The following is a 13,833-nucleotide window of genomic DNA, read 5'->3' as shown; positions in this document are numbered from 1 at the left end:
AATACATCAAAAATTCAAACAAAAAGAGAAAGCAAAACATAGTAGAAGAAATCATAGATATTTTTATATTGTTTTTAAAACATTGAAGGATTTTCTAGGTATGACAAAGGTAGAAGCCATTTTTTTTTTTTTTTTTAGAAAGACTGGTTAATCTGACTACATAATACATAGTTTTTGGTGATAATGTCACAAGGCAAAAGGCATACTGGGAAAAGTTTTCACTGAAAATGATACCGACAGTGAGAAGTTACCCAGGTAGGTTTGGTTTATCCTGACGCCTCTTTTCCTGATCTGTAGGCAGCTGCCTTCTCTCTGTGTCCCCAACAGGGCCTTTTCTCTGTGCGCACATCCTTGGTATCTATTTCTCTTCTCATAAAAATGTCACAATGGATTATGTCTAAGATTAATCATAGTGGATTCTGAGTCCACCCATAAGATCCCATTTAACCTTCATTACCCATTTAAAGGCCGATACTGGGGGCTTAGAACTTCAACATTTGAATTCAGTCCACAATACTATGTTCTGGCAAAGGCATCCTCTTCCCTCCTTATCAACTAATCCCCAGTACCAAGTGATAACAGGGTATCAGGGCTTGGTCTTTGACTCTTCATCTTTACGTTGGGATGTCCAAAGTCACCTCAGTCACAGTGCTGAGTGAGTCCCATGGCAGATGGTCTGTATACCTTTAAGCCATTTCTAAACTAGGAGGCTAGCAATAACTTAGCAAAGGAACTGTAAGATGCAAAACTGTATTACAACAAATCTCTAATAAATGTATCCTTAACTCAACTTCCTCTTAGCAGGTTCCCCAGTCAGCCCACCATCTGACACATGGGAAAGTGTGATGCAAGAGAAGTTGCAGTAGAAATAAATGGTCATACTAAGTAGTCTCAGTTAAAATAGCTCACTTTAGCAAACTTTACAAATTAAAAAAACATGGAAAATGAACATATTACTAGCTTTGTCCCAGGCAAGACTTGCCTCTTCTGGGGTTGGATGGGGTGTCTGCATCTGATATGAGTATAAGGTATATTAAGTTGAAGGAGTATTGGCTTTTGTTTCAAAGAATAAGTATGAAGAAAGATTGCCTGTCATTAGTGGATAGGACTGGGGTGGAATATTGACATATTCAGGACTTATCATATTTTGAAAACCCTTCTATATTTGGGGAAATGTTCACATTATGAATCCTCCCTCCCAAGCATTGAGGCCAAAACTCAAATACTAGCTCTTTTGCAGCTAGCATTCAGGCATGTGCCCTAGCCTTTGACACAGCCAGGAGAGTGAGACTGACTGAGAGACGAGCAGGACAGCGCTCCCATTTGGCTGGTGTAGGCAGCAGCAGGAATTGCAAGAACAAGTTTCTGATGCCCAGACAGCACCAGTGATGGAGCAGAAGTGGATGTGGGGCACTAAGTCTCTGGCATTTCATGTCTGATGGGAGAGGCACCAGTGGTATCTATATCAGACCAGTATACTGCATGGTTTTTGGTGTTCCCAGAAGTTTATCCTTGAGTCCGTTTCTTCAACAATCCCAAGCAGTTCCTAATTAAGAGATTATTCTTTCCAGTTAAACCAGTCAGACTAGATTTTGTTGTTTGCAATATCTGTACATCACATTTTAACATATAAAAAACACGCATCTGGACTTATAAAAAAAGAAGTACAAATTAATTAAATTGTAAATGTATGTAGTTTTTCAACTGTTAGATTGGCAAAGATCAAAGATCTGATTTGCTGGCCTTAATATAGGGAAACAGGCCTTTTCTTTGTTGGCAAGAATGTAAACTAACATAATTTTGAAGGAAAAGAATGGTACAATATCTATCAAAGTTTAAAACACAAATACCTTTTAATAAAAAATATTATTTCCATGATTGTATTCTACATATATACCCTTGTATGAACCACTAAAAATATACAATGATATTAATTTTTTAGCTGCTTGTAAACTGAGGTATTAAAAACAATACAAATGTAGTCAAGTGAGACTTGGTAAATATATGATTGAACATGCATGGAACAGAATAATATCAAGCTGCTTAAAGGAGAAAGCTCTATAAGGAGAAATAGATATATTGCTTAGGTGGAAAAGCAATATTTGGGACAGTGGGCACAGAATGCCACCATCTATGCGAAAAGGCCTAAGCACACAGAAACATTCTGCATAGATTTAGAATATCCCTTGAGAATGTGGCACAGATAACTATCATTTCAGGGAGGGAATCTGGGTGAGGGACATGACAAGAGATGGTTACTTTTCAGAAAATACCCGTTGATTCTGAGGTTTTTTTACGGCAAAACTATTCCAAACATTAAAAAATAAAATACAAGAAAATTAATCAGATAAAGTTAGTAAGGCACATAAAATAGTCAGCTTCATGGGAAGTCTAAGTATTTCAGTATAGGTATAGTTTGGGTGGGGGGAGATGTTGAAAGATAAGTTAAAGAGTTATTTAAGGCCCTTAGATACTGGATAGTAACCTGACAGAAAAGGTAAGTAATTAAAGATAGGAGGTGGAAGTAGAATCCTGTTTGGAGACAGAATGAGAGTTCCAAGCACAGTGCAAGGCTTCTAATTTAAACCTACGAAGTCCTGGAACAGATAGGAATGCATTCAGCTGTTATGAATCCCAAATCAAAATAACAGTGCTGTAACCAACAGTTATCATTTGATACAGGTCTGGAGGGGGGCATCTCAGGGCTGGTGCAGTAGCTCAGAGATGTCACCAAGGACCCAAGTTTCTTTTTTCTTTCTTCTTTGCCATTCTTGGAAAAGTTGGCTAGTCATCACATCATTGCAAAGTTGCCACCACTGATGCTGGCATTACGGTTCTATTCAAGGGGGGTAAAGGTATGGGGCAAAAAGCCTTCTCCATTTAAGGCTTTCTCTTTTTGATGAGGGAAGCTATTCACAGCAGATGTGCTTTTGGATTTAATTAGCTAAGATCCCTTTAGACACAATATTATTAAGGGGAATGAGATTTTACTCATTGTTTTGGACCAATTATGATTTATCTCCTGGGGTGTAGTAGAGAACTTCTATCCCTGAGATCAAAGAATCTCCACATACTGCTTAAATAATTTAGCAATTTGTGTGTGTGTGTGTATACATACATGTACATATATACACACACGTTTGTGTTATATATATATATATACATTGTATATATATATCTGCATGTCTATATGTGTAATGCACATATGTAAATATACATACATACTAATGCATATATATATATTTATTTTTTTCCCTCCAGAGGAGAGCAAATGACTGTTAGACAGTCATAGGTCCCAACTTAGAAATGATATAAACCTCTGAGTAGCTTTGGAACTTTTTCATCTATCCTTCTTAATATTCAGAGATAACTAGAGTGGTTTTCTTTCCTTCCACATCCACTCCTGAACTTTTTAAAGCATAGATTCATTTTTTCTTACAATGTAACTAGAATCATATCTGATGGGCTGCCTTGTATTAGTTTATTACCATCAACTTAGTGACTTAACCCAAATTTATGATTTCACAATTTCCATAGGTCAGAAGAGACAGGCACAGTTAACTGTATCCTCTGTTCAGGGTCTCACCTAGCTGAAGTGCTGACTAGGGCTATGATCTCATCTGAGGCTTGGGACTTCTTCCAAGCTCACTGGTTGTTGGGAGAATTCAATTCCTTGGGGTTGCAGGACAGAGATGCTCAGCTCCTGGAGGATGCTGCTCCTCTGCCTCATGAGGAATGTCTCCCTCCAGCCTGCTAACACAGAGTCTTATCAAATGTAACCTAATCAATATAGTGAGCACCATCATATTCACAAACCTGCCCACATCCCAGGGTCACCTCGTGTGACCAAGAGTCAAGAATCTTGGGGGTCACTACAGAATTTTGCCTATCATACCTCATGACTTGCAATTGTACATGAGTTATGAGACTTATCTTCTACTAATTGGCAGTAGCAAATATCCACCTTTATTTTTAGTACTTTACATTTTACTATCTGATATAATATTTTTCTCCAGTAAAATTTCTTAAATATTATTTTCAATAACAGGAACCCACCTCACATTCCCACTCTCATTTTCACACTTTTCACTCAACCTTGGCTTAAGGAAAAACATATTTTTTTCTGGTATTATTTTACTATTATTAAAAGGGAAAACAGAGTTTTAGGGAAAACAGAAAAAATGTTTTTCCTATAGTGAGCCTTCAATAAGAAAAAAACAGAGCACACTAAAATAACTATTTTTTTAAAGACACTGAAGGAAATACAAAGACCTGTAGAACTATTTCCAGGTATTGAAAAGAGTTGTAACATAGTTGGGAAAGAAGGTATAATCACGTAACAAGTTGAATATCAATATAATTTTTAAATGGAGATTGAAATCAACAATGAAGATCAAATCACAAGGCTGTAAATTATTGTCAAATTAATCCTACAGACAGTATGAGTCCAGAAGAGAATGTTTGGATAATTTATTGGGGTGATACAAGCTACCCTTAACTTTGGTGGCTTAAAACAATAGTGTTCTTATACTTCACAATTGTGTGGGCCAGGAGTTCAGGTAGGGCTTGGCTGGGCAATTTTTCTGCTTCAAGCAGCATCATGTGTTACTCAGCTAGACTTGTCTGAGGCTCCAAGAAGGGTCTCTCACAAAATCAAGCACCCTAGTACCTTTTGACCCCTCTTTCTACATGGCATCTCATCCTTTCAGACCCGCTATATAGTTTGGGCTTCTCACAGCATGGTGATCTCAAGGTAGTCATACTTCTTTCCTGGCAACTGTCTTGTAAGAACAAGGAGGAAGGAAGTGGATACTGTTGTGGTCTGGATCCGGAAACTCACACAGTGTTACTTCAGCAATATTCAAAATGTCAACAAGAGTCACAGAGACCACCCTGCTCAAGGGGAGGAAAAAAAGGACCCTCTTTCTTCCTCAACACACCTCATAATAAGGACAGTGTCAAAGCAGATATGGCCAAATTTAATCCACCATGGAGGGAAAGTCTGAGCTGGACCAGAAAGATCAGAAAAAGCTGTACATGGAAAGTAGCATATAAACTGGTTTTAAAGGATATGGACTATTTGAAAAAATGGGGGAGTTCCCATTATGGCTCAGTAGAAATGAATCTGGTATCCATGAGGACGAAGTTTCGATCCCTGGTCTCGCTCAGTGGGTTAAGATCTGGTGTGGCCGTGAGCTGTGGTATAGGTTGCAGATGCTGCTCAGATCTAACGTTGCTATGGCTGTGGTATAGGTCAGTGGCTACATCTCCGATTCAGTCCCTAGCCTGGGAACCTCCATATGCCATGGTACGGTCCTAAAAAAGACCAAAAAAAAAAAAAGAAAGAAAGAAAAGAAAAGAAAATGGGCTAGGGATAAGGCTAAAAAATGTTAAATACATAAATATAAAAAAGTAGTAATGGGTAAAAGCCTTTCCAAATGTTTAGCAAAACAGGGATTATATTTCTTCCTCAATTAATTTTTTCTAACAACAAAACCAAAATGGGAATTAGCCTCAATATGGCAAGTGATTTTTTTTCCTGTTCATAAACATGTTGATTTACTGGAGAAGATGATTTTTCTTTAAAAGAGGTCAATTTATTTGGCGAGGTGAATTTGAGCTTAAGGACTTTATAGGACTAATTGGGGAAGGTCAGAGTTCACCTTGTTTTGAGAAGTGCTTACTGTTAAAACTCTCCTAAGGTATAGGGAAATGTTTGTAGTTAGTCTTGGGACGGGATGCAGGACAGCAAGAGGGGAGCGTGATTTAGCAACCAGTAATCAGGCAGTTTAGGTTTAGTGAGTCTGCTCAAGGTCCTAAGAGGGTCATGATGTAAAATGTTTAGTATTTCAGCGTCTCTCATAAGGCTTTGATCATAAAGCTTTAATCATTATTGCCATAATTATCTGACTGGGAGGTTTTCCTTAGACTTGTAGTTCATAGATAAATAGCTCTCTAGGGTGTGTATGTGTGTATGTGTGTACGTGTGTGCACGCATATGTATGCTCCTTGCAGTACTTGCATTGAACACAGTGCCTGGCACTTGGTAGATACTAAATATTGCTTAATGAATTGTATTACTCATGTTCTTTCAATACAAATTTAAATAATCTACATTTTCCCTCAAGTTTTGCCTATATAACATTAAACTAGAAACAGGAATATTTTCATAATACATAATTAAAATTAATCATTCCTTTCTGAGGTGATCATAGCTCTTGTTTAACACTTCAGTTTTCAAAATTTGTATCTAACATTTTCTTTCAATCTTTTTTGAACACTGATATATTTTGAATTTATGACTATCAAACCTGACATAGGACAAAGGAAGTGGGAACAAAGATCATGAGAAATGTTTACTCTAAAAGTAGCTTTTGGAGTTCCCACCTAGCTCAGTGGTTAAAAAAATCCGACTAGGAACCATGAGGTTGCAGGTTCCATCCCTGACCTCGCTCAGTGGGTTAAGGATCTGGTGTTGCAGTGAGCTGTGGTGTAGGTGGCAGATGCGGCTGGGATCCCCTGTTGCTGTGGCTCTGGTGTAGGCCGGCAGCTATAGCTCCGATTAGACCCCTAGCCTGGGAACCTCCATATGCTGCTGGTGCGGCCCTAGATAAAAAAGATAAAAAAATAAAAATATCTTTTAATGTGTTACTACATCCTGGAGAACCATCACATCTTACCACCCCTTTATGTTGTAATGTAGATTCTTCCTCCCCTCTCTGATAAGGCAAGTAACTTTCAGTTTTATTTTATTTGGTCGGGAACATTGAAAATTTCAAGTAAGTAAGGGATAGCATCATCTTAAACTGTCTTGGAGTCTGACTAAGGTCAACAGGCTTGTGCATTTTATATAGTACCTACTTTTCCACAGTTTTGTTTTTCAAGGTCTAGGTGGCTTCTCAAACACTGCTAGGCTAAGCAAACAAAAGAAGAAGAAAAACAACACCGTGGGGCCCTGGGATTCTGAAACCTTAATCTAGAAAGAACCAGTTGAGCCTTCAGAGACTTGAGCGGTTGTGTGTGCGCACGCAACAAGCGTACGGAACTGCTGGGCAGAGCAAAGACAGATTAGTGGAGGATGCTGGGCAGCTAGCTGGGTAGTTCCTTCTACCAGTGCAAATATAAGCCTCCTTATTTAACTAGGAATGGGCTGGCCTAGGGAAGCTGAAAAGTGTTCTCCATTCTCCCCTCTGTCCCACCAAAGTGAATAAGTGAACCTTACTTCAAATGAACTGTAAAGTGTAGCCTGCAGATATACCCTTTAAATATGTACATAGTACCAGAGGAGATGGGCTAGGCGTCACCTGTCCAGCGTCTTTAGCAATCTCCCTCCCAATCTCCTTTAGCAACCCCGGGGGGCGGAGGGGACGGAGGTGGGCGAGGACGCGGCAGGGTGCTGCCTGCTGCACATCCGGGCTTGCCTGCTGCGGGCTGCGCGCTGCATAATTGATGGAGGGCTGGGCGCAGTTCTGGGTCGGTCACCGGCGCTGCGAGTGTCTTGGGGTAGGAGGGCAGGACGGTCGGCCCCTCCCACTCCGCCTTTTCTCAAGTGTCCTGCTCCAACTCCTGGCAGCCGGCTAGTGTGCAGAGCGACTCCAGGCACCGACGGCGGTGCGCGAGGACCGCGCAGACCCGCGGGCGCCATGCGCTCTCTCCCTGGCCTGCGAGGGCCCCAGGCACCTTCCCTGCCGCTGCTCCTCCTGGGCCTCCTGGCCGCTGTGCGTCGGAGCTTGGAGGACGGCCATCCGTCAGGTGTGATGGTTGGAGGGCCAAGGAGTGGGCGGAGAACGCTGGAGAGGGGCGCGCGGGGATCGGGAAGCCGAGGAGCCGGTTTGCTGGCGACCGCGGGTGGGGAACGGTGGCTGCTTCTGCCCATTGGCCACGCTTGGGTTATCTAAACTGGACGGGAAACTGGTGCAGCTTGGAGCTCCTCCTCTCCAGGCCGTGCCTCTGGAATGAACAGCGCCCCGAGAAAACGGGGGCGTGGGTAGTGGGGCATTGTCTGGGTCTTCCTAGGAACAGGGCGCGAGGGTGGGGGCGGGAACTAAGCAGCGACTTGGCCTCTGCTTAAGTGGCAGGATTTCTGAAGGCCCCATTTCCCAAGGCCAGCTCCCTTCGTTTGAATAGTGATAGTGAGGATTAAATTTCACCTCCTTTCCTGGCAAGCTTTGAGGATGTTTTTTAGAGCTGACTTGAAATAACAAGACAACAACCAAACAAACAAAGCCCTGAGACTCCAGGCTAATGTGTATATATGTATCTTCCTTTAACCATGGTCTCTGAAAACAAAGAACATGTTTTGTTTTGGTTTCGATGGTAGTTTTGTTTAAGACACTCTGAACTAAGAGGGATTTATGGGCAAAACATTACCAAACCAACATCAGAATTGCCATTTTAGGTCCACTTCCTTATAATTACTTTTTATGATGAAAGTATTCTGTCTAATCTACTTACTAATGCAAGTTCCTGTGTTATAAATGTCCTAGTATCAGTGGCCAATTAGGATGATAGACTACCTCCCAAGGTGACAGATATTGCCCATCAGTAACTAAGAATGTTATCCTACACAAATTTTTAACTTTTCATAAGGATTAATTTTTAACCTTTCATAAGGATTAATTTTTATGAGTTTATAGCATATAGATTCTTATAAGATACTTTAAAGATGGAAAGATAGTCAAATAATAAGAATATTCATTTTTTAAACAAATGTTCTTTTAAAGGCTTAGCTGTTAACAACCTGAACAAAACATTTTGGTTCGCCTCAGTTTCTAAATTTCCTTTTCTCACCTTCTAGGCACCTTTCTCTTTTTCATTCATATCAATTATAAAGAATGGTCAAGGGCATTTTCTTCACCCTGAGGGTATCCCTGATTCAACTATGTTTCACATGACGATAGTGAAATTCTGACATCAGGGCATTCTAGGTGTGTCCTAGAACTCTGGTTCCCCACCTGGCTGTTGGAATTACTAGTGAGCATTAAAATTACTGATACCTGGATACTCTAGTCAAAAACTGATTCACTTGGCCTGGGATTCAGCCTGGACATGAGGAGTTTTATTAAAAGCTCCCATGTAATTTTAATCATGTGATCCTAAGTAGGTTGAAAATCACTGCTTTAAAATGATACAGCCTAGAGAGCGCACTGTTGGGTAGGTATTTATTTTGTTGGTATCACAGAGTCAGATTTAAATTGACACTTAGAGTGGGCTTCTCAAGGGGAAAAAAACGTAGGAAACAAATGAAAGTGGAATGAATTAACAAAGTTGTACTTAAATAGAATGATGTATGTATGGAGTGTAAGTCCTGTCCTTTTAGCTCCACGTAAGCTAAATTTATGGAATAATGTGACATATTAAAAGCATGACGTTAGCATCTCATTTTACGGCAGGATTAAAACTTGTGAGGCAATCTCATCTCATTTTATAGATGCTGTACTGATCTATGAATGTTCTTTTTTTTTTTTTTTTTTTTTTTTTTGTCTTTTTAGTGCCACACCTGTGGCATATGGAGGTTCCCAGGCTAGGGATTGAATCCAAGCTACAGCCACAGCAACTCCAGATCCGAGCCATGTCTGCAACCTACACTACAGCTCACGGCAATGCTGGATCCTTAACCCACTGAGTGAGGCCAGGGAACGAGCCTGCATCCTCATGGCTACTAGTCGGATTTGTTTCTCCTGGGCCACCACGGGGACTCCATGATCTATGAAGATTCATTTTCCTCTTTGCTAAAGACCATTGTGAAGTGTACTGGCTATTTTTTCACTTGGTGCTTTTGAACTACTCGGAGATATGTGTTCTATAAGGATTTGGGCCAAATTTTAATAATAAAAATGGTTATCCTATTTTATTGTAAATTTATCATATTTACCATGTAAAAACTGTGTGCCAGGCATTGCACTATGTAGTTTATAGCCCTACGGTTAACTTTTATTATTCCTGACTTTCATATGAGGAAATTGGAATTTAGGGAGGCTAAATAATCTGTCAAGTACACATGATTAATTAAGCAGTGGAGCAGGAAATTTAGCATTTTTCAGTCTGGCCCCAGATCTGACCCAATACTCATTTGTCTCTCAGAGATACTTGGGAATGTGTATGAAAGTTTGGAATCATGACAGAGAACAGAGTGAGTGGATACAAATGCTTAATTTGGGCTAAAGTGCACACTGGCTCAGTCTCAGTTCTGGAATGAAGTTAGGCACAAGGACTCACCTTAACTCTTTTAGGCTGTTTTAATTAAATAAGATAAGTAAAATATCTTTATGAATGAGAAATATTACATAAATAGGAATAAACACCATTATTATTACTCTGAAGGGGGAACAAATTGAAGGAATGGGTCATGCTTATCACTTGAAAAATGTCTGCAGTGGAGCCATTTGAATGATCATTTTTAACTTTTAGAGGATATTGCTTATATGTTCCCTTCATCAATCCCCTGTTTTTTTAAAGACTCCCCCCAACCCACATAGTAACTGCCCACTAATAAATATTTGTTGGAACAAATATTATTAGAGTACCCACATGTGTCTGACATTGCTAATCTCTAAGTAGAAAACTTCAGCAGTTTTTAAAGAAACAGATTAAATATAAGCCTATCTTTAATAGGGTTGTATCTGATGCATCAAAATTTTGACCCTAAATTATAACATTTAAAATTACATTATATATACATTTGTTAAGAATTGTCTCTTCCTGGTCTTCATCCCTACCTCTAACCCGTCTCCTTCCCTTCCTTCTGGGAATGGGTTCTATAGCATTAGGTGGGGAAATGCAGAGGCATCCCCCAGCCCCACCCCAATGAAGGGACCCAAAGAGCTCAGATCAGGAATTAGAAAGTGAGCCCAGTCAGGATGGCATCCAGGTAGGAGGGCAGCCCTGTGTAGAGTGTTACAGCCTAAGCATAAGAAGTGGGCCTTCCCGCAGAAGGGCGGCCTGGCACCAGGCCTCAGAGCTTCCCAGGGGGCTAAGAGCTTCTCTGCTGCAGTGACATGCAGTGTCTGATCCTGAGCACAGGATGAAGGTAAAGCATGCAGGAGACAGTGCAGGATGTTGGAACCTGAGTAGGTCAGGAAGACATCTCTTTGGGGCCAAGAGTGGCAGCTGCATTGGGAGATGAGTAATATGAGGAGGGATTGATCAAATAAACTAGTAAGGATAATAGAACCTAGGTTTTTCTCTAGAGAAGGGAACAGAGGAACAGGGCAAACTAAAATGAACCTAATGGTGTTGGACTGAAATTGGTAGTATTAATGTAAATTCATGACTTTAAATATTTGCCTATCTATCTTATGTCTGTATATATATCTATATAAGTAGATACATAGATATAAACATGTATATGTTTGAATATCTGTTATATATATATGTCATATATATTTATAAGTGCCCCTTGAACAACACAAGAGTTAATTTACGTATAATTTATAGTTAGCCCTCTTAGTGTGGTCCCTTTGTATCCAAGGATTTAACCCACTCTGTACTGTGTAGTAATGTAGTATTTACTATTGAAAAAAATCCACAAACAAGTGGACCTTTGAAGTTCAAACTCCCATTTTTCAAGAGCCTACTGTATATATGTATGTATATTATACCCATATATATGTATATGTTGCATATGTGTGTATGAATATGCATGCATGTATTCTTAGATCTGTCCACTGAGATGGAGCAATCATTTCCCAATAGTGATGGGCATACTTAGAACCCAAATCTTGATTCTAAATATATTTTTTTACTAATAATTAAGACTTGTAGAAATGGCTGATTTCAGGACTGGAGCAGCAAAAGGATAAGATAAGCCTGGAACACCTTGTACCAGAAAACAATGAAGTAGTCAAAGAATGTTGGGTGATATCAAAGGGATATAGAAGCCAGAGTGAAGGGGCTCCCACTGGAAAAATATGGGATAAATTGGGTATCAAAGTGAATAATAATATGAATGGACTAGTATCCATATCCACTGCATACTGTCCATTGAATTATATAGGTATTCATGAATACGTACTGAACTAAATTAATTAAATGAATTTAAAGTTTGATGAGGCACAAAATATCATGTACTTTCAAAGTAACTTCCCACATAATTGGCACTGATGTAAAGGGAAAAAAGAGTAAGTTTAAGTGGAGAAGCCTAGCAGGCACCACTTTAATCAAATGATCAAAGTGAAAATCATCAGTAAAGAGAGAAATAAAAATTGTGTGTTATCTGACAGGATGCAGTGAGAAGAACACAACATCATTTCTGTAATACTCCTGCCAAAGATGTCTACTCTGAATCTAATCGTTATACAACATATATCCTGAAACTGTCATAAATGTCAAGGACAAAAGCTGTTCAGAGTGAAGGAGAGTAGAGGGACATGGCAGCTCCTGGAAGCATGTGATCCTGAGCTGAAACTGGCTAAAAAGTACACTATACAGACTTTTGTTGAACTTAGATAAAGTGTAGGATGGTAGTGCATAAATGCTAATGCAGTTGTGGGGGTGATGTGGGTATGTCCTTTGTAGGAAATATACTGTAATGTTTCCAAGGTTGAACAGTCATTAAGTCAGCAGCTTATTTTCCAGTGGTTCAGGGAAAATACTCTTTATTTTGTACTTGAGACTTTTCTGTTAGTTTGAGATTGCTTGAAAAGCAACAAAGAATTTCAACTGTGAGAAAAAACTTGCGTTAACACAGACAAACCACAGGGATAGTTGAGAAACGATCATCAGTTTGTTAGGTACTATTTTCCAAAGGGTATTTGTCTTCAAACAGAGACAGGTTATAAGTGTTGAAGCTGTTTGTCCTAGATTATAATCTTTGCAAGTTACTTTTAAAGAGCTGGCCTCACATATTTCACAATATTAGGTGAGCCTTAGAAATAATCAACTTAGGACACACACATTGACGTAGAAGAAAAAAACCTCACAATGTTTTATTAAAAATAGACTTGCTACTCCTAGTAAAACATAATCACTATTCATGAATAAACATCCCAAATAATATATTGTTAGTATAGAAATAATAGATGTTATTTTTAAAAAGTGTTTCCTTTTTAATTGAAAATAACACTTTTCTGACATTTAAAAAGTTGTGGTTATATCATTACTAATGTATCCCTACTCCCAAGGTAGAATCCTTTTTACCATAGCCATATAACTACATAGTTCTGAGATCCTGAAAGGGAATTTAAATGTTTCATCTGATTGATCTTGAAGCCCAGAGTGCTTCTGTGATTTAGCCAAGAGCCTGGGGCTAGCTAATATCTGTAACTGGTTTCCTGGTTTGCATTTTAAAACTCCGCCCACCCTACTTGATGCCTCTTCCAAAAAGATCCTCAAAATAGGCCCCAGGCAGGAGGGTGTGGTTGACAAAGAAGGGCTGCAAGAAACGTTCATGCTCTTAAATATCTGCACTTAAGCTATACGAAACAGGACCTCAGGGCCGCAGGGACATTTGAAGATTTTTAAAAAACATCCTGTACAGGGTTGAAGATGTACCTGTTTTGAAATCAGGGTTTCTCAACCTTGGCATTACTAACATTTGGGGCTGGATAACTCTCTGTTGTGGGGGGATATCCTGTAGAATGATTAGCAGCATTGCTGGCCTCTACCTTTGTAGTGGGTGAGTTGTGTCCCCCCAAAAAATATGTTCAAGTCCTGACCCTTGGTACCTTTGAAATTGACCATATTTGAGAGTTGGGTCTTTGCAGAGGTACTCAAGGTAAAACGAGGTCATACTAGATTAGGACAGACCCTTAATCCAGTGATTGTGGTCTTTATGAGAGAAGGAAGAGGGAGGTTTGGATATAGAGACCCAGACACACAGAGGGAAGATGGCCA

The 13,833-nt window shown here is 39.6% G+C and overlaps 1 protein-coding gene across 1 annotated transcript in view; it reads left to right on the top strand.

Annotated features, from left to right (window-relative positions):
• The window catches only part of EMB (embigin), a 105,464-nt gene that overhangs the window by 48,842 nt on the left and 42,789 nt on the right, over positions 1-13,833 (top strand). The window contains exon 2 of the mRNA XM_021076596.2: positions 7,347-7,752. Coding sequence (XP_020932255.2) covers positions 7,347-7,752 — 406 coding nt within the window. The remainder of the gene's footprint in view (positions 1-7,346; positions 7,753-13,833) is intronic.

The sequence above is a fragment of the Sus scrofa genome, chromosome 16 (assembly GCF_054392235.1).
Source record: "Sus scrofa isolate SSC_HxYL_T2T_F1_AM1 chromosome 16, Sscrofa_HxYL_maternal_Yorkshire_Landrace_v2.0, whole genome shotgun sequence".
Classification (NCBI taxonomy): Eukaryota; Metazoa; Chordata; class Mammalia; order Artiodactyla; family Suidae; genus Sus; species Sus scrofa.
Note: the sequence above shows the minus strand (reverse complement) of the source record. Positions and strands in the feature narration are given on the sequence as shown.